Genomic DNA, 19,891 nt, shown 5'->3' with positions numbered 1-19,891 from the left:
TCACCGTCTTCCAGTCCCAATCAGATATGTGTTGGTCCCTTGCAATGTCATCGGACTTGGGTTGCACCCCAGGACACGGATGATCCTGGGACTGATATGGGTAACCTTTGGGATAACAGCTGACATAGTTCTTTGAGTGAAATACCTATAAAAACAAGTAGCGTTTCACAAATTCACAATCTCAACCCGGGAAGGCCAATCAGCTGATAGAGAAACCACTGACAAGCAGGCGTCGTCTATTAGACATTTAAATTTTTTAAGTAGAGTTTCGTTTTTTGCGCTGTTTCCAATGACAGTGACAGACACATTTATCACTGGCTCAGGAATGATAAGTAACTTCTCGAGAAGTAAAACTAAATATTAGCAGCTCTTCAAAACTGTCTAATTCAACCACATCTTGCTAGCATTTTTGTGCATCCTGGTTTTTAAGGCTTTCCCATTTCCATTACGCATGTAACATCTACCCAAGCCTTTCTGTGCCTTCCTTTCTAGAACAATTCCACTTTCGAATTATGAATTCTTTCCAGCAACCTCTTGTCTTCTATTTTTCATCATGATTGAACCTCATAAGAAATAATTAACTCGTCTTATATTTTCACTAAACTAAGCTATTTACCCATTTTACAAATCCCCATTTCTTACCCTATCAGAACAAGATTTAACTTTATTTATCATGACTACAGAATTCAATTCTGTTAGCTTAACATTACTCTATGCAATTTATATTAGGAAAGATTAAGGGGGTTTATACTTGCGCGATTGGCAAATACTGTATACACTTGGCTCAAACTCAAAACCCATTGTAACACTTAATAGAGTGCAACTAATTAAGACGTTCATTCCAGTGTTAGATCATCGGCAAGTTTGGAACAGTTCACTACACTCAAGTATTAAAGATGTGAAGCATTAAAAATTGTTTGTTATTTCTCGTATATAAAATAGCTTATCGATATAATTACCTTAAAACTAAAATGTTAATAAATAACCATAAAGTAAAATAATATATAATACTTAAATAAAAAATACCATTTACTGTAACCTTAAAAAATTAACAGTTCAAAATAATTTTAACTTCCAAGTTGCAACACCTTTTGTAAAGCGAGTCTTTACATTGACAACTTTCACAGGAACAGCTGGATAGGTGAGGCAATGTGTCACCTTGTAGTATTAGCTTAATATTCTGCCCATGGACTAATGTTATTCATGGTAAAGTGAATTCGCTTATATTTTCCTTCATCTTAATCCATTTAGTGATGAAAAAAAGGATCTTAGGCTTGGGGGAGCACTGTCTCCACTGGACATCCAGTAGTCTAAGGATAGTGTATCCTTAATCCTGCAAAAAGTTGCTCTTACTAACTAGCGAATTAAGACATTGAATGGTTATCGTTTGTAGGTAGTTTGGTCACAGTTCCAAAATTAAAGTTAAAAGTTCAGTATTCTTACCTACCCTAAAGGTTTAAAGGCCGCTCATGAATGGCAAATGCAAGGGACAGTGACATTGCCCTAGCAGACAGGACAATGCCCTAGAGACTGACTATATATTATATGATCAGCGCCCAAGCCTCCTCTCCACCCAAGCTAGGACCAAGGAAGGCCAGGCAATGGTTGCTAATGACTCAGCAGATAGACCTATAGGCTCCCCCAAACCCTCCAACCTTAGCTCACAAGGATGGTAAGGATGCAGACACTAATGGCACTAACGAGTCTGAGCGGGACTCAAACCCTGACTGGCAAACACCAGGCAGAGACGTTACCAATCAGGCCACCACAACCCTAATGTAGGAATAACCTAATATATTCTAGTGTATCCTACTATACACAGTTTCATTATAGTTACCAACTTAAAAAGCATTTCTTCTGAAAATCGGATGTTTACTATAGAAAAATGGTTTTTTTTTTTTTTAAATGACACATTTTCACTGCAAATAAAAATTTTATGTGCGCAGCTTAGCATAGCATGTACTATTTGCCAGTACATAGGAGTAGTGATGTTTTTATTTTTTCGCGAGCGAAGCGAGCTCATGGCGGTGCAAAAACCATTTGACTTCTAAAAAATATCCCCGCTCTTAGACGATTGTTTGATTGATTGATTGATTTAAAGTTTTCAGGCATCCTGACATCTAAATATAACTGGTTTTCAGCTTACTGTATTTGCTGTTAAAATGGAGGTCAAATTCTGTGAAAGTACATTATTTACTATAGGAAAAACTTTTTCTGTTCAAAATGTTGTTCCATCTGTAACTATGATTTTACCCTTTACCCTACCATATGCTATGTTACCCTACCATACCCATTAAAAAAATTATTGTATGATGTGCCATCTTTGATACAAACTTCCCTCGAACGACAGGTGGAGGAAATTTTTCTTCAAGGACCCTAACCTTTCCTTGATAAGCCTACCATAGATACCATTTTGTGGTGTCGGTATATATTTACATTTTCAATATTTAACTTAGCCGGTGATTATAATAGCTGTAACTCTGTTGCTCGACAGAAAAACTCTACGGAAAAATTCGCCAGCGATCGCTACACAGGTAGGGGGTGTACTCAACAGCGCCATCTGTCATTCAGATACCCAGTACTCATTGTAAACAAAGAACTCAATTTTCTCTCTGTCGGGCTACCGGCAAGACCTACTAATTCGCTGTTGCTAACTGGATTTGTTTTCACAACTATTTGGTGAAGTACACTATTCTAGTTTTGAGCTTTCGCTATGCATGTGTTTTATCTTCATCTTAAAACTTGAACTCGTTTTGGATAGATTTAATTATGGTGACAAAGAGAGTATGGACTTTCTTTCACTTTTAAATGGCCGACCCTTCCCTTAGACGGAAGTGTGTTTAGGCTTTTAGTAATTATCTTATCACGTTATAGATTTTCCTATATTTTATATCTCTCCGCCTTTATTAGGCCTCTTCGATTAACTTTCCATTTTTTATAAACATATAAAATAAATTTTAATGCTTTGTTTATATAGACCTTTCCTGAGAGTAGGCGGTCCTAACTTGGAAACCGAAGTTAATCAACATTGAGGCCTTTATATCGTCTTTAGCTTTTAAAGAGCTAAGGATTTAAAACTTTTTAAATGTAATATTTTTTGAAAGAATTTCTTTGATAGTCTTCGTACTGTTTTCAAAGATGAACTAACGTTTAGTTTTTTATGCTACGCAGTTGTTGACGTTCAGGACGTTCAACATGCGCTCTATCGTTACGATAGAGAGAGAGTGTATCACGGTTTCACTTTGCAGTAAGAGTAAATCGATTCTGACGTTTTGTTCATTCTTTCTTAGCTTAAATGTTTTAAATTCTAATTTAAAGGAACTTTTTATTTGAAAAACCTTTCAGTTTTTTCCTTTAGTCAAATAACATGTTTTTTGACGATATATAATTGGGCTCTTCTCTTAGGTGCGAAATCAAGAGAGAAAGAGAGAGAGAGATAGAGACGGAGGGAGAGAGAGGAGAGAAAACGTTCCGTTCAAGCGGGTAACGTTGTTCTCGTGTTACTCTCGTCCCTAGTCTCTGTACGGGGAGGAAGGATAAAACGTTTTTAGGTTTTTATTCTCGTCCCCAGGCTATGTGCGGTGAGAGATTGAAAACGTAGTTATATGAACTAGTGTTTAGTCTCTTTCCCAGCCACTGATTTTTCTTTTTATCTTAAAATATGTTTTCTGTTTTTTGCTGGTATTATGAGCTTGCATTATACGACTAATTTTGCAATTACTACCTTTTAATGAAGGGTAGAATTGCGTGTTTCAGGTAGAAATAAGTGCAAAACAGAAAATCGAAGTGATAAAGTGATATGTGCAAAGTGTTACAGTGTTGCGTCCGAGGCGCAAAGTGTTACAGTGTTGCGTCCGAGGGTTCGTCTGTTCGTGCCTGTCGTTCACCTAGTCCGGGACCTCTTGCAAGCTCCCAAGCCCAGGGGAGAAGTAATGTCAAACGACTTATGGGTTCGAGAGGCCTTGACCAACGAACAGACGTTTTCCCTCTATGGTATCGGGTGTTTCTTACCAAGATCTCCCCTACCATAAGACGAGAGAGACGTTGTTTCTCCTCGCCATCCGTAGGCTTTTCGCATAAGAAACCTGTCACAAGATTTCGAAGCCCTTAAGCGAAAGTCAGTCCTTTCAGGACAGGTCCAGCGTCCTGGTTACAGCCATTAGGACAGCTCTGACCCTATGCAGTCATCGGATAACTGCTCGCCGCCTAACTAAAGCGTAACACAGACTCCGAAAGTCTTTTTTTGTAGGCAAAGTGTTGCGGTCACAGACGTTACCCTCGTCTATTACCACAACCATTTCCGTTGATCCTTAAGGGGTTGTATGGCAAAACATGCAGTATATGCTTGCCTCCCTTATGGAAGACTATTCTGCCGATTAGTCCGTTGAGTCTAGCCGTTTATCTCATCGATATCCTGGCTTTCAGCCAACCTAACGTTCCTTTGTGCTTACTGTTGACGTTGGCGTAGCTTAGTCACGTCAGTCAGGTTGTTTAGAACCACACTCGATGCGGTCTCGTGTGGTTTTTCAGTCGCATTTGGACGTTAGGCCACTGGCTGATGCTCCTGTTGACGTTCTAGACGTTCACTAACAATCGGAGTTGACTTGTTTTGACGCTGTGCGTCAACCTCCGCATTCTAGAGTTGTTTTGACTGCTCAGTCTAGGCAGTCAAAGCAGTCTCGAGTGGACGCTGTACGTCCTCACGCACCTGTTGTGGTTGACAGTTCAGTTGTTGACAGTTCACAGACTGTCAAGCAGTTACATGACGTTGCGTTCTGTTCCGCTACTAATGCACCAGTGAGAGACTCAGCTTTTATCGGACAAGGTTCCTGTAGATGAGGAAGTTGCTGTTCTCCCTCCTACTGATATTCCCTTGAGGACTCTGTCAGATGGAGAGGAGCCTTAAGCTGCTTAGCCTCCTATGGACTTTAATTAAATCATGATGATTTTTTTTAAGGATCTTCGTCCGGATCTTGTAACTGCTGCTCCTCGTTCGCCTAAACGTCAGAGCTTACACTAGGCCTAGCTACTTCGAAGCCGTTGTTTTTAAGCTAGTGCTCTCTCGCTCTCCTAGAGAGCGTTACGTTGGCTAGGCGACTGGTTTTTCACCAGGAGGAGTTTGGGGGATACAGCCTTTGCTTTCCCTTCTTTTAAACTGGTTTATAGAGCGAGAGTCTGATATGACACGAGAGAAGTTCTCGGCTTGGGAGTTCATGCCTCTACCCAGATAGACTTCTCAATTCTGGTAGACTCTCCCTGGCGCCTAGCCAGGAGACGCTCCAAGTTGTTTACAGGTCAACTTCTCAGCTGTTGTCGAGCCTTTGAAGTTTTGCTGTACTATTATGTCACGCATAACAAGGCTTTCAGGGATGGTAAACGGTTCCGCCTCAGTCGCTAACCCCGTCTGTTGCCACACCTGCTCCCGTAGACCCTAAATGGGCTTTGCTGCAAGACATGCAGTCCAAGCTTGCGTCCTTGATAGAGGACTTAAATGCGGAGAAGAACCTTCTGGCCAACAACCTTCCAACCGGTCGGTTGTGCGCCCTGTTGACGCTGAGGTAACCTACTCGCGTCTGCCAGTTGAGGTGGTTCCTCCACCGATGCGACCCAGTGTGGGTTGCCAGCCGCACGTTGACGTTAAGCGACGCTCGGAAGTGGTTGTTGACGTTCAGGACGTTCAACAAGCAGCAGAGGTGACTTGTTGTGACGCAGTGCGTCAACCTCAGCAACCCGGTAGGGTGTTGACTGCACAACCCAGACGGTCGAGACAGTTTTGGGTTGACGCTGTGCTTCCTCGCGCACCCATGGTTGTTGACAGTTCACAGACTGTGCAGCAGTTCCATGATATTGCGTCCGGCTCCGTCACGCATCCACCAGTGCGACCGGATTCAGCGAGCCAGACGTTGCCCACTCCGTTGCCGTTTCCTCATCAGTTTCGGATGAGGAACCCTCTGATGAGGACGTTGCTGAACAACAAGACGATCAGCCCCCAGCCCTGCTATCCATCCAGAAGATGCTGAAGAAGGAACGCTGCTCAGTCAGGCTGTGGATGAGTCTGGTAGGGACGCTGTCATCCGTGGATCAATTTGTGTCACTAGGAAGACTACACCTCTGTCCTCTTCTATACCATCTAGCTTTTCACTGGAAAAAGGACAAGACGCTAGAAGCGGTCTCGATCCCGGTTTCCGAAAAGATAAAGTCTTGTCTGACTTGGTGAAAGGACAATATCAACCTAAGAGAGGGTCTTCCCCTGGCTGTTCAGACTTCCAACCACGTTCTCTTCTCGGACGCATCGGACGTAGGCTGGGGTGCGACATTAGACGGTCGGGAATGCTCGGGAATATGGAACACGAGTCAAAGGACAATGCATTTCAACTGCAAGGAGCTACTGGCAGTACGTCTGGCCTGGAAAAGCTTCAGGTCTCTCCTTCAAGGCAAAGTGGTGGAGGTGAACTCGGACAACACCACGGCTTTGGCGTACATCTCCAAGCAAGGAGGGACCTACTCTCTGACGTTGTACGAGATCGCAAGGGACCTCCTCACCTGGTCAAAAGGTCTAAACATATCACTAGTAACGAGGTTCATCCAAGGCAACTTGAATGTCATGGCAGATTGTCTCAGTCGGAAGGGACAAATAATTCCAACAGAATGGACCCTCCACAAGGATGTATGCAAGAGACTTTTGGCCACCTGGGACCAGCCAACCATAGATCTCTTCGCAACCTCGATGACCAAGAGGCTCCCAATATTTTGCTCACCAATCCCGGACCCAGCAGCAGTTCATATAGATGCCTTTCTCCTAGATTGGTCACATCTAGATCTATATGCATTCCCTCCGTTCAAGATTGTCAACAAGGTACTGCAGAAGTTCGCCTCTCACGAAGGGACAAGGTTGACGCTAGTTGCTTCCCTCTGGCCCGCGAGAGAATGGTTCACCGAGGTACTTCGATGGCTAGTAGACGTTCCCAGAACACTTCCCCTAAGGGTGGACCTTCTACGTCAGCCACACGTAAAGAAGGTACACCAAGGCCTCCACGCTCTTCGTCTGACTGCCTTCAGACTATCGAAAGACTCTCGAGAGCTAGAGGCTTTTCGAAGGAGGCAGCCAGAGCGATTGCTAGAGCAAGGAGAACATCCACCCTTAGAGTCTACCAATCGAAGTGGGAAATCTTCCGAAACTGGTGCAAGTCAGTATCCGTATCCTCGACCAGTACCTCTGTAACTCAAATAGCTGACTTCCTCTTATATCTGAGGAAAGAACGATCTCTTTCAGCTCCCACTATCAAGGGTTACAGAAGCATGTTGGCATCAGTCTTCCGTCACAGAGGCTTAGATCTTTCCAACAATAAAGATCTACAGGACCTCCTTATGTCTTTTGAGACCACGAAGGAGCGTCGTTTGGTTACACCTGGTTGGAATTTAGACGTGGTACTAAGATTCCTTATGTCAGACAGGTTCGAGCCGCTACAATCAGCCTCCCTGAAAGATCTCACCTTAAAGACTCTTTTCCTGGTATGCTTAGCCACAGCTGAAAAAGTCAGTGAGATTCATGCCTTCAGCAAGAACATCGGATTCTCATCTGAAACGGCTACATTTTCTCTACAACTTGGTTTTCTAGCCAAAAACGAGCTGCCTTCTCGACCTTGGCCAAAATCGTTCGATATTCCAAGCTTATCGTATGGTTGGAAATGAACTAGAAAGAGTCTTATGCCCTGTAAGAGCTGTTAAGTTCTATTTAAAACGAACTAAACCTTTACGAGGCCCGTCTGAAGCTTTATGGTGTTCAGTTAAGAAACCATCTTTGCCTATGTCAAAGAATGCTTTATCCTATTTTATCAGACTGTTAATACGAGAAGCTCATTCCCATCTGAATGAGGAAGACCAAGCTTTGCTGAAGGTAAGGACACACGAAGTTAGAGCTGTCGCAACTTCCGTGGCCTTTAAACAAAATAGATCTCTGCGAAGTATAATCGACGCAACCTATTGGAAAAGCAAGTCAGTGTTCGCGTCTTTTTATCTTAAGAATGTCCAGTCTCTTTACGAGAACTGCTACACTCTGGGACCATTCGTAGCAACGAGTGCAGTAGTGGGTGAGGGCTCAACCACTACAATTCCCTAATTCCATAACCTTTTTAATCTTTCTCTTGAAATGTTTTATTGTTGTTTTTGGGTTGTCCGGAAGGCTAAGAAGCCTTTCGCATCCTAGTTGATTTGGCGGGTGGTCAAAGTCATTTCTTGAGAAGTGCCTAGATTAGAGGTTTTGATGAGGTCCTGTTGTATGGGTTGCAACCCTTGATTCTTCAGCTCCTAGGGGTCGCTCAGCATCCTAAGAGGATCGCGAGGCTCCGTAAGGAAGACGTACTTAAAAAGGCAGAGTAATTGTTCAAGTCGACTTCCTTACCAGGTACCTATTTATTTTGTTTAGTTATTTTGATAACTTCTAAAATGAAATAAAAATTCTCAGCTCATATGATGTAAACATATTTTGCTGGTCTCTACCCACCCCCCTGGGTGTGAATCAGCTATTATAATCACCGGCTAAGTTAAATATTGAAAAATGTTATTTTGATAATAAAATAAATTTTTGAATATACTTACCCGGTGATTATAAATTAAAAGACCCTCCCTTCCTCCCCAATAGAGACACAGTGGACCGAGGAGAAAATTGAGTTCTTTGTTTACAATGAGTAATGGGTATCTGAACGACAGATGGCGCTGTTGAGTACACCCCCTACCTGTGTAGCGATCGCTGGCGAATTTTTCCGTAGAGTTTTTCTGTCGAGCAACAGAGTTGCAGCTATTACAATCACCGGGTAAGTATATTCAAAGATTTATTTTATTATCAAAATAACATATTTCATCGCATGTAATATATTAAGGTAATTTTTGCAATAATTTTTTTACCAATAGATTTTCCTCCATGTAGCTTTCACCGAAGACACCCCGTTATCCCATATAAAAGATAATTTACTTAATCTTCCCTTAACAATAGAACCAACAGCATTGAGATAAAGTTGGAGGTGATCGCAGTGTCAAGAAAACACTTATCCCATGTAGGTCATGGTGATTTATGTCAGGTTAGGTGGCCTCAGGTTTGTATAAATATATCCTTAATTTCTGTATAACTTGATATATCGTCGACATCAGTCATCATAGAAAACAGGATAGCCAATGTTGGGTTCCTTTCACCCCCATACCTTTACTCACCACTTTATCCTTCAACAATACCACTTTTAATTCAAAGTGCAATTATGAAAGTTTTCCTGAATGGCCTCCCAGACCTCAGTGCCTGGTCTTTTGGCCCAAATATATAAAGAATAATAAACCATAAGCTTAGATTCAATGTACCTTAACAAAAATGGAGATACTGTACCTCTTAAACCTTAAACCATTCAGATTTACTTCAATTTTCTATGAGAATGAACACACATGGTTAGGTCAGTTTACCATTGAGAATCCACCTGTTTTAAAACAGTATTGGAATGTAGTTTTGGTCTTACAATATTTAAAGAGCTTTTATTTTGAACTCTTGGGAGAACTTTCTTTTAAAGATCCCATGGTTAAAACTTTCTTTTATATTTAGTATAAGCTAAATATATTTGTGAATTGTAGGTTTCATATTATGTGATGTTTGATAAGTAGAAAGTTATTTTGTCTTAGGGCTAAAAAAGATTTCAAAACTAAAGGATAGCCAACTTAGCCTCTGTATTTAGCCTCTATATTTCCACATTCCTTCTCTGGATAAGGTGGTTCATAACATCGGAAAATAGATCCCTATGTTCCACAATGGTTGTGAGGTTATATTTGGACAAAACTGGAAACATTAGGGGAAAGATCCTAATTTGTTTTGTGGGGTTAGGATTTAAATTTTTCTCTTCTCCTAGAATACTATTTCTTTCCTTTCAAGATGTTAGCGATAGATAGATGCTCAGAGAGAACTGGATCAATGTCAAATGAAGGGGCCAAAAGTTAAAGTTCGTGATATTATGAACGCAGTTATGTCTCTTAATTTTTGTAGAAATCTTTCTTTGGAAAGACTTTTGGCAGCAGCTCTGTGACATACATAGCCAATGTTTTCTAAATGTTATATAAGAGAAGTCTGGTTTGCCTATAAGAATTTGTGGGTATTGGGGTCTATTATAGCTGCCGATGATGTACTGTAGTTGAACAAAAGAAAATTAAAATTTTTTGAAATTTCTCTTTAATATAATAAAGTAATACTTATTTTTCTACTGAAAATTTCAGTGATGGGTAATATAGTATAGTAAAGATATAGTTTTATATGCCAATTTTTTTATATTTCCAATAGGAATTTTTAAGTTTTAAATTCCTTGATGTAATTATAAACTTTAAGTTCTTAGGGAGTTTTTAGTTTTATAATTTTAAATCTTGAGGCATGAGTTACTAATCTCTCTTAGTTTTTCGTGAATTATCGTTAATTTGGTTTTAAGGAAAAGCAAGTGGCTAGTAATCCAAAGTACATAAGTAGACTGGGGCTTTAGATTTCTTGAATCTTTCCTTCACCATCCCACCTCTATCTCAATGTAAGAGTCAGCCATATGAAAACCTTGGGAGGCTTATAGAAATACAGTAAACAGAATTTTAATAGGGTTTCTTATTTTCATACTCACTTGGATCCAAATAAATACAGTACTTCACGCTGACTAGTGACGTCAAGAGGTTCTTGAACTAGTTTTGACTGAGACTGGAAGATTAAGGGATAGGCTCTACCCACATGGTAGTATTACCATGTGATTCCAATACAGCGTATCACACTACATATCGAAGGGAAATTACAAGGAAAGTAAACAAGAAATATTTAACATAAGGGTAGACATCAATATATCCAAGTATGAGAGAGAAGTAATATAAATGCTAGGTGAGTATAGAAATCAGTAATTACCTCCACCAACGATGTTGGGAGGAGGTTATGTTTTCACCCGTTTGTCCGTTTGTCTGTTTGTGATCAACTTCCTGGCCACAATTTTACTCAGAGTATTGAGACTTTCAGGGAGTAATTGCTATGTTGAGACATGGAAGTGATTCAATTTTGAAAGTCCTTGGTCAAAGGTCAAGGTCGAGGAAAGTCGACCACATTAATCCTAAACTTAACCTCAAGTTCTCACATGGTTGTCACACAGACTTCAAGTATACCTACGGTCTAAGTTGATTCTGGGAAAGGCAAGCTGGTTTCCAGAAATAAGCTGCCGTGGGGAAGGTTTGCACTCTCGGAGTGCTTTTGTAGTTCAATTATTGAAATTCTATTTGTTCCTTAACTGAATACAAACCACGCTATTTACATGGGGTAATTACTTCGGCGCAGCCGATGACGAGCCATAAAATTTTAACGAGGGTTTCCTACCCCACCGCTAGTTAGCGGGGGGGAGGGGTAGCTTGCTACCCCTCCACCCTCATACACACCGGTGATTCGGCCACTTTACTTTTGGCTCGGAGAGACGACAGACCTGTCAGCGCTCTCCTCTCTTTGACTGCCATAATTTTTTGTTTGCTTTTTCTTAGTGTTTGTGTGTGAAGTTGGCCTCTATTATCATCATGCGCACTTGCCCTGGTCTTTCTGGCCGCCCTTGTGGAACCTTTATGTCGGCCGTGGAGACGGATCCACACTCCTTATGCCCTCAGTGTAGGGGCCAACGGTGTGATAGGGCTAATTTGTGTTTGTTCCGTAACCGAAATACAAACCACGCTATTTACATTGGGTTTACCTTTTAGCGCAGCTGAAATGACGAGCCAATAGTTTTAACAAGGGTTAATTACCCCCGCGCTAGTTAGCGGGGGGTAGGGGAAGGGTAGCTTGCTACCCCTCCTCCCCCCCCCCCCCCCCACACACACACACACACCAGTGACTTGCTTCACTTCACTTTTGGCTCAGCGGTGATCAGACGTGTCTGTTCATCGTCCTCGTGACAGCCTTTAATTTTTCTGCTTTTTCTTTCTACAGCTTGTGTGTTGGTTGGAAGTTGACCTTCATTATTATTATTTTACAATGCGTACATGCCCTGGTGTTGCCGGCCGCCCTTGTGAGACCTTTATGTCGGCCGTAGATACGGACCCTCACACCCTTTGCCCTCAGTGTTGGGGCCGACGGTGTGACCAAGAGAACATATGTTGTGAGTGTAGGGAGTGGTCTGCCTCCCAGTGGGAGAGGTTTGGCCGCCGGCGTAAGAAGAAGTCCAAGAGAGACCGTTCTCCTTCGGGGGTTGCCTTGAAGGAGGAAGGTTCTCGGGATTCTTCTTCCGCCGCCCAAACCTCCTCCGAAGCTCCCCCTCGACTGGCTCCTAAGGAGAGTCGGCCGAGTGGTAGCGCAGGCCCTAGTTCTGTTTCCCAACCTTCGGTGGGGGGGAGAGGGCGTCGCCTCCCATAGCGGGGCGGTTCCCCCTCCTTCTCCGGGGAAGGTTGTTGATAATTCTTTGACTAATGATGATCTCTTACAGATTTGGGCTTCCCTGGGGCTTAAGGGCTTGCCCTCCAGGGTCGCCTTTATTGACCTTGTCTTGTTGGGGGCCGCCGTTAAGCAGTCGCCGGCGGTAGCAGAAGTACAGTAGACCCTCTGTCTATCGTCGATGTCGTGGTGGCAGAGGCCTCCGACGTGGCTGGGCAATCCTCTGCAGGTGCAGTTGAGGATGATGGTGCTGAGGGCTCTCCTCCCCCTTCCGTACATCCTTCGAAGGGGGAAGTGAGTCCTTCGGGCTCTTCTGTTCAGCTTCCTTCTAAGGGAAGTGCTTTGACTGAGACTCCCCTTCGGAGGACTGATGGTCCTGATGATCTTCCCCGTGGCCGCCTCCGCTGTAAGGCTCACCGTCCGCTGCGTCGCAAGGTCCTCCCTTCCCCTTATAAGGGGGTTAAGAGGCGCCTTTTTGGATCTTCTTCCTCCGAAGGGGACTCTCCTCGTCGTACTCAGCCTACAGCTCCTGCTCCTTTGGACCTCTCTGCAGACCGTTCTCCAACTCCTGCCAGATCTTCACCTTCTGGGGAACTCGTAACCCAACGGGCAACGGTCCCTCCGGGGCAAAGGGATTCTTCCCTTCCACGTGCAGTGCTAGCGCACAGGCGCTCTCCTGCTCGTCAGCGCTCTCTTGCTCGTCGGCGCTCTCCTGCTCGTCAATGCTCTCCTGCTCGTCGGCGCTCACCTGTTTGTCGGCGCTCTCCTGATGTTCGCCCTCCTCGTCAGCGCTTTCCTGCTCGTCAGCTCTCTTCTGAGCGTTAGCGCTCTTTTGAGGATCATCGCCCTGTGGTCTCTGACCATCCTGCAGTTCCTGTTGAGCTCCCTGCTTGCCATCAGTCTCCTGAGCTCTCTCATCCTGTGTCTACGCAACAACGTTCACGTTTCCCAGCGCGTGTGTCAAAAGCACATGTTCGCCAACGCGCCCGCGATCTTCCTGTTCCTGTTCGTGAACGCGCCGCGCCACCTGTTCCTTCACAGGATCTCACGCGTCGCCCTCCTGCTCGCCAGCGATCTCCTGCTCGCCAGCGATCACCTGCGCCCTACGATCACCTGCTCGCCAGCGTTCACCTGCTTGCCAGCGCGCACAGGCGATGTTAGTATCGCCTATTCATCAGCGTTCTCCTACGCGTCAACGATCGCCTACGCGCCAGCGATCACCTGCTCGCCAGCGAGCACAGGCAATTTTGGTATCGCCTATTCACCAGCGTTCTCCTACGCGTCAGCGATCACCTGTTTCTCGGCGATCTCCGGACCGCCCGCGTGTTTTACAGCCTGCGCGCATGCGTTCTCCAACGCTTCGTCAACCGGAGGTTCTGAATGGACATGGTTCGCCATCTACTAGCTCGCCATCGCGCGACCGCTCACCGGCGCGTGCTGCTCGCTATCGCTCGCCATCGCGTCACCATGCCACAACACGCCATCGCCCACCTGCGCGTCAGCGCTCGCCAGCTCGCCACCGATCGCCTATTGATCTACATCGCCAGCGATCTTCCTCACCCACGCGGCAGCGCGTTTCCTCGCCATCGGGCCAACGCTTTCGTTCGCCGCCTCGGACACGCGCTCATTCATCTGCCCACCCTCGCGCCCACTAGACCGCTCGCCTGCGCGCCCGCGCGACCGCTCGCCTGCGCGCCCGAGCGACCGCTCGCCCGCGCGATTATCCACCTGCGCGCATGCGCGATCGCTCGCCCGCGCGACCGTTCGCGGTGAATTTCGCAGCCGATGGTAGCAACAGGAACGCGTGCTCCTAGACAACGCTCGGGATTGCTTCCACCCAAAGACAGGTTTGTAGTGCAGGACAAGGATATTACTGAGGAGAGGTTAGTGCATCATTCTTCCCCACCTTCTTTTCAGGCAGGTACTGTGGTGTCCACTCCAAAGGATCGTCCGATCCCTTTCCCTTTAGCGAGGATTTCGGACTCTGTGTCCTTGGAGCAACAGACTTGGTTTGGTCCTCTGGCACGGGCGTTAGTGAGGGTTATGAAACCAGCACTCGCCGACCAGGGTAACAAACCAACGGCTGTCTCTCTTAGGCTGAAGAGAAAGAGAGGAGTGGACTTCGTGGTGACTTCCCCCAGGGCGAAGTTGGTTCCCAAGAGGTCTGTTGCGAAGGCCCCTTCTCCTGCTCGAGTGCTTTCTCCTTCTCCCGTGGACAAGGTCTTTCCGTCCTCTGGTGAGTCCAGTGGGGGGGGTAGTCTTCCCCTCGGTACCAAAGGGGGAGACTTCGCTTCATGGAGGAGAATCATCTCGTGAGGAAGGGGCTCCTCGAACCTCTTTGTTGGGATCCTGTATCCCTCCCAGGAGGGAATCCAAGGACTCCAAGACCGTCCCGAAATCTTCTTCGAGGATTCGCCAGGAACCCACAGCTCCCCGGGGGAATGTCCACGTTTCACCCCAGGACGAGATCCCTGGGGCAGGAGACTTAGCTGCCAGCCTGCAGGGAGGAGATCAGCAGGAATTATGCCTTCTGGCAGGTCCTAAGCCTGATAAGGCAACTTAACGGGCTTATGGATCCAGTCATCGCCCCCCGTGAAGGCAAAGACACGATCTTAGATGAAGTGTTTGACGTTCGGAAGGCCCCTAAGTCCAGTGCGGCTCTGCCCTGGTCTCGGGGTCTGAAGAGTGCCAGAGCTAGGGCCAACGCTCAGCTCGCGCTTCTGGCCTCCTCTAGTCGTTCCGCTGCCGGGAACATGCTCATCCCTCCTCCTCGTCTTCAGCAGAGGAGGTATTTTGAGATTCTGGGTGAGTCCAGCCTCGTTCTTCCTCTCCATCACTATGTGGAGGAGCTGGCGAAGGGAGTTTCCCTTGAGAAGCTCTCTGCCCGGCAGGTGTCGTTCTCGGCGGCAGAGATCCTTAGCCACGAGAAGGTCGCTAAGTGTGCCACGCAGGCCACTTCGTGGCTGATCTTTTGGCTAGGATCTCTGGGCATCCTATTGCACTCGGAGGACTTGCCCAAGGAGACCAATAGGAAGGCCCTGGAGACTTTCTTGCTCTCGGGCACCCGCTCCATCGAGTTTTTGGCGCACCAGGTTACCACCCTGTGGGCCAACTCGGTGTTGAAGCGTCGCGATGCTGTGTCCTAGAGATTCCATCCGAAGGTCCCCGCTGTGGATGTGAGTAGGCTCCGACATGCTTCCCTTCTGGGGGAGAACCTGTTTGAGCCTCAAGACATGGAGCGAACGGCTGAGAGGTGGAGGAAATCCAGCACGGACTCCCTCCTCCATAGGGCCCTTACAGCTCGGCCCTATAAACCTCCAGCTCCGCCGCAACAGCAGCAGCAGCCTCGTAAGGCTCCAAAGCAGGCACCGGCAGTTAAGAAGGTGGTGTCTAAGCCCCAGCCCTTTCCAGCCAAGGTCAAGAGGAGCGGTAAGTCCTCCAGGGGAGGGAAGACTCCTAGGGATGGCGGCCGTGGCCGCAAGCCCTAGTGGTGGCAGTCCCCCTGCGTGTCCACCTGTGTGGGGATGCCTTCAGCGTTGCGTCCGCAGGTGGCAGCAACACGGGGCTGATGCTTGGACGGTCTCAGTGATCGGCCAAGGCTATCGCGTCCCGTTCACAACATCTCAACCTCCCCTGACAGCGAATCCAGTGTCGTTGATCTCCTATGCCACGGGATCGGCAAAGGGGCTGGCCCTTCAGGCTGAAGTTGAGACCATGCTCGAGAAGGGTGCTCTCCAGGAGGTCGTCGATGGCTCCCCAGGCTTCTTCAGTCGACTCTTTCTTGTAAAGAAGGCTACTGGAGGCTGGAGACCTGTCATCGACCTCTCAGTTCTGAACGGGTTTGTCAAGCAAACCCGGTTCAGCATGGAGACAGCAGACACGGTCAGACTTGCGGTGAGACCACAAGACTTCATGTGCACACTGGATCTAAAGGACGCGTACTTCCAGATCCCGATCCATCCGTCTTCCAGGAAGTACCTGAGATTCTGCCTTGACGACAAGATCTACCAGTTCAAGGTACTGAGTTTCGGTCTCTCCACAGCTCCTCAGGTGTTCACCAGAGTGTTCACCCTGATTTCATCTTGGGCGCACAGGAACGGCATACGTCTCCTTCGTTATCTGGACGATTGGCTGATCCTAGCAGACTCGGAGTCGACCCTTCTTCGGCACCGAGACAGGCTTCTGGATCTTTGCCAGGATCTGGGGATCGTGGTAATCCTCGAGAAGTCCTCTTTGCAGCTGTCCCAACGACTGGTTTATCTAGGCATGCTAATAGACACCAATCTCCACAAAGCCTTTCCATCAGACGACCGGATAGCAAGACTGAGGAGGGTGGCGGAACCCTTCCTCAGGCGAGAAGATCTCCCCGCCCAATCGTGGTTGCGTCTCTTAGGTCACCTATCCTCCCTGGCTCGTCTGGTTCCAAACAGCCGCCTCAGGATGAAATTCCTTCAATGGCGGCTCAAGTCCCGGTGGAATCAAGGATCCGATTCCCCGGACATTCTGATCCCAATGGGGTCTCTGGAACAGGCGGACTTGCGGTGGTGGCTGGTCGACGAGAACCTGCGGAAGGGAGTGAGTCTTCTCGTCCTCCCCCCGGAATTGACTCTGTTTACGAACACGTCAAAAGAAGGGTGGGGGGCGCACGTTCTGAACCAAAGGGCCTCAGGCCTTTGGTCAGAATCAGAAAAGTGCCTACACATCAACCTGCTAGAATTGAAGGCCGTCTTTCTGGCTCTTCAGCAGTCCCAACGGTCCCTGGCGGGTCACTCCGTTGTGGTGATGAGCGACAACACCACGGTAGTGGCTTATATCAACAAGCAGGGAGGCACTTTTTCGCAGCAGCTATCCCATCTTGCAGTAGAGACTCTGAGGTGGACCGAAACCCACTCGATAACACTATCAGCTCGCTTCATTCCTGGCAAGAGGAATGTGCTCGCCGACAGTCTGAGTAGGGCCTCGCAGATAGTGAGTACCGAGTGGTCTTTGGATCCTCAGATAGCCAACAAAGTCCTGACTTTGTGGGGTTCCCCGACTGTGGACTTGTTCATGACAGCGTTGAACTTCAAGCTACCCCTGTACTGCTCCCCAGTCCCGGACCCCAAGGCACTCTGGCAAGATGCTTTCCAGCAACGGTGGGACAACATCGACGTGTACGCCTTCCCACCGTTCTGTCTGATGAGAAGGGTGCTCAACAGGACCAAACTATCGGTCAACTGTTCGATGACTCTGGTAGCTCCGCTATGGCATCACGTGGAATGGTTTCCGGATCTTCTGCAGCTCCTGACGGAGCTCCCGAGGGAACTTCCTCCACGACACGAGCTTCTCAGACAACCCCACTCCGGCGTCCCTCACAGGGCCGTAGCCTCGCTTCGGCTTCACGCCTGGAGACTATCCAGCGTCTCCACGCGGAGAGAGGCTTTTCGCAACAGGTTGCGGAGAGAAAGTCTCGGCACCTGCGAAGGTCCTCTGAGGGAGTCTACCAAGCAAAGTGGAGAGTCTTTTGTGGTTGGTGTCGTGGAAGGGGTATTTCTCCACTCTATGCCACTATTCCAGCAATAGCGGACTTCCTCGTTTATCTGCGGGAAGAAATGCGCCTTTCTGTCTCGGCAGTGAAAGGCTATCGCTCAGCCTTAAGCTTGGCCTTCAGACTGAAGGGCGTGGATATTTCTTCATTGCTAGAACTCTCTTTACTCATACATAGCTATGAGCTTACCTGCCCCCAGTCGGAAGTGAGACCTCCTCCTTGGAACGTGGTACGAGTCCTCAGGTCTCTTAAAAGACCTGCCTTCGAGCCATTACGCCAGGCCTCCGATCGCCACCTGTCTTGGAAGACGGCTTTCCTACTCGCTTTGGCTTCGGCCAAGCGGGTTAGTGAACTTTATGGTCTTTCGTACGACATCGCCCATTCAAGGGGATGGGGGGAGGTAACGTTCAGGTTCGTCCCTGAGTTTGTTGCCAAGACTCAGAATCCTGGAGTGCCGGATCCTCGCTTCGACTCTTTCAGGATCGCGAGTCTCCGTTCTGTAACAAGCGACCCAGACCAGCTGCTACTATGTCCAGTGAGATGTCTGAGGCACTACTTGAAGAGAACGGCTGCAGTCCGTCCTCAAGTGCGAGCTTTGTTTGTGAGCACAGGCAGGACTAAGAGGAGGGTCACCAGGAACACCATCTCAGCTTGGATTCGAAGGGTTATCCACCATGCCTTGAATCCTGACCCTCCTCCGTCACGTCGCCCTCGGGCCCACGATGTCAGGGGTATTGCTACATCCTTGGCCTTCAAGAGAAACTTCTCTGTGACGCAGGTACTTCAAGCTGGGGTCTGGAAGCGTCAAACGACCTTCACAGCCCACTACCTGCAAGACGTGACTTACAGGAGCCTCGATACGTTTTCTATCGGCCCTGTGGTGGCTGCACAACAGCTGGTCTAACCTCAGGCTCCTTTTTGGACAAGTAGCAGTAGGTTGAGGGCGTTGTTACCCGGTCTTAGTCTGCGTGAATGAAAGAGTATGTCTTACCATTCTTTCTTCATTCTCCCCTCTCTTGGGGAAGCAGCATCCTGGTCCTCGCATAGCTGACCTCGACCTCTGCAGGTAACCCATGCTTCTTTGTGCTCCTAGTATTAAGCTTAATACTGTTGCGTCTCCCATACCCTGACGAGGTGGTATTGGGAACGTCCTATCCTAGAATTCCTATCTGAAGGTCTCAAGGTCAACTTCATTGGACGAGTCACGCTCTCCTCCACACACTGCTTATGTAGGCCACTCGTTCCTAGCGATGCTAGGAACTTGTGAGGTACAGGGGCTCCGTTTCTCTAGTGCTGCTCACTGAGGGATCGAGCCCCCGGGCAAGCCGAAGTCAGTAAGGCTGGGGACTTTCCACCCTTCCTAAGGGGTAAGTCACCCAATGTAAATAGCGTGGTTTGTATTTCGGTTACGGAACAAATGACAAATTCGAAGATAATTTGTATTTTTCCTAACCATACAAACCTTAGCCATTCACACATATGTGCCCGCCGTCCCTGACCCCCAAGTCAAGTCCTACCTCTAAGTGAAGTGAAGCAAGTCACCGGTGTGTGGGGGGGGAAGGGGTTGTAAGCTACCCTTCCCCTACCCCCCGCTAACTAGCGGGGGGGGTAATTAACCCTCGTTAAAACTATTGGTTCGTCATTTCAGCTGCGCTAAAAGGTAAACCCAATGTAAATAGCTAAGGTTTGTATGGTTAGGAAAAATACAAATTATCTTCAAATTTGTCATATTGAGTGTAGGGAGTGGTCTACCTCCCAGTAGGAGAGGTTTGCCCGGCGACGTAAGAAGAAGGCTAAACAGGATCGTTCTCCTTCCGAAAGTTCTCAGGGGCGAGAAAATCGTATGTCTTCTTCTCCCGCCGTCCATTCCTCCTCCGAAGCTCCCGCTCGGGCGGCCTCTTCCGAGGGGCCGGCGAACGGTAGCGTAGACCTTAATATTGATATTGATTTTGACCGATCCCGTG

General features: G+C 47.3%; 2 protein-coding genes across 3 annotated transcripts in view; one reads left to right on the top strand and one right to left on the bottom strand.

Annotated features, from left to right (window-relative positions):
• LOC137648598 (beta-lactamase-like protein 2 homolog) overlaps positions 1-560 on the bottom strand; it is an 83,217-nt gene extending 82,657 nt beyond the window's left edge. The window contains exon 1 of the mRNA XM_068381511.1: positions 5-560. Coding sequence (XP_068237612.1) covers positions 5-126 — 122 coding nt within the window. The 5' untranslated portion in view covers positions 127-560. The remainder of the gene's footprint in view (positions 1-4) is intronic.
• Positions 561-1,080: 520 nt separating this feature from the next.
• Ufc1 (Ubiquitin-fold modifier conjugating enzyme 1) overlaps positions 1,081-19,891 on the top strand; it is a 92,435-nt gene continuing 73,624 nt past the window's right edge. Inside the window, exon 1 of one of the 2 annotated variants that reach the window (XM_068381508.1) lies at positions 1,081-1,141. The gene's annotated coding sequence lies outside the window, so the exon portion shown is untranslated. Of the gene's footprint in view, positions 1,207-19,891 lie in introns of both variants that reach the window. The other variant, XM_068381509.1, reaches the window with a different exon arrangement.

Source organism: Palaemon carinicauda, chromosome 10, assembly GCF_036898095.1.
Source record: "Palaemon carinicauda isolate YSFRI2023 chromosome 10, ASM3689809v2, whole genome shotgun sequence".
Taxonomy (NCBI): domain Eukaryota; kingdom Metazoa; phylum Arthropoda; class Malacostraca; order Decapoda; family Palaemonidae; genus Palaemon; species Palaemon carinicauda.
The sequence above is the reverse complement of the archived record's forward strand: the minus strand, read 5'-3'. Positions and strand labels throughout refer to the sequence as shown.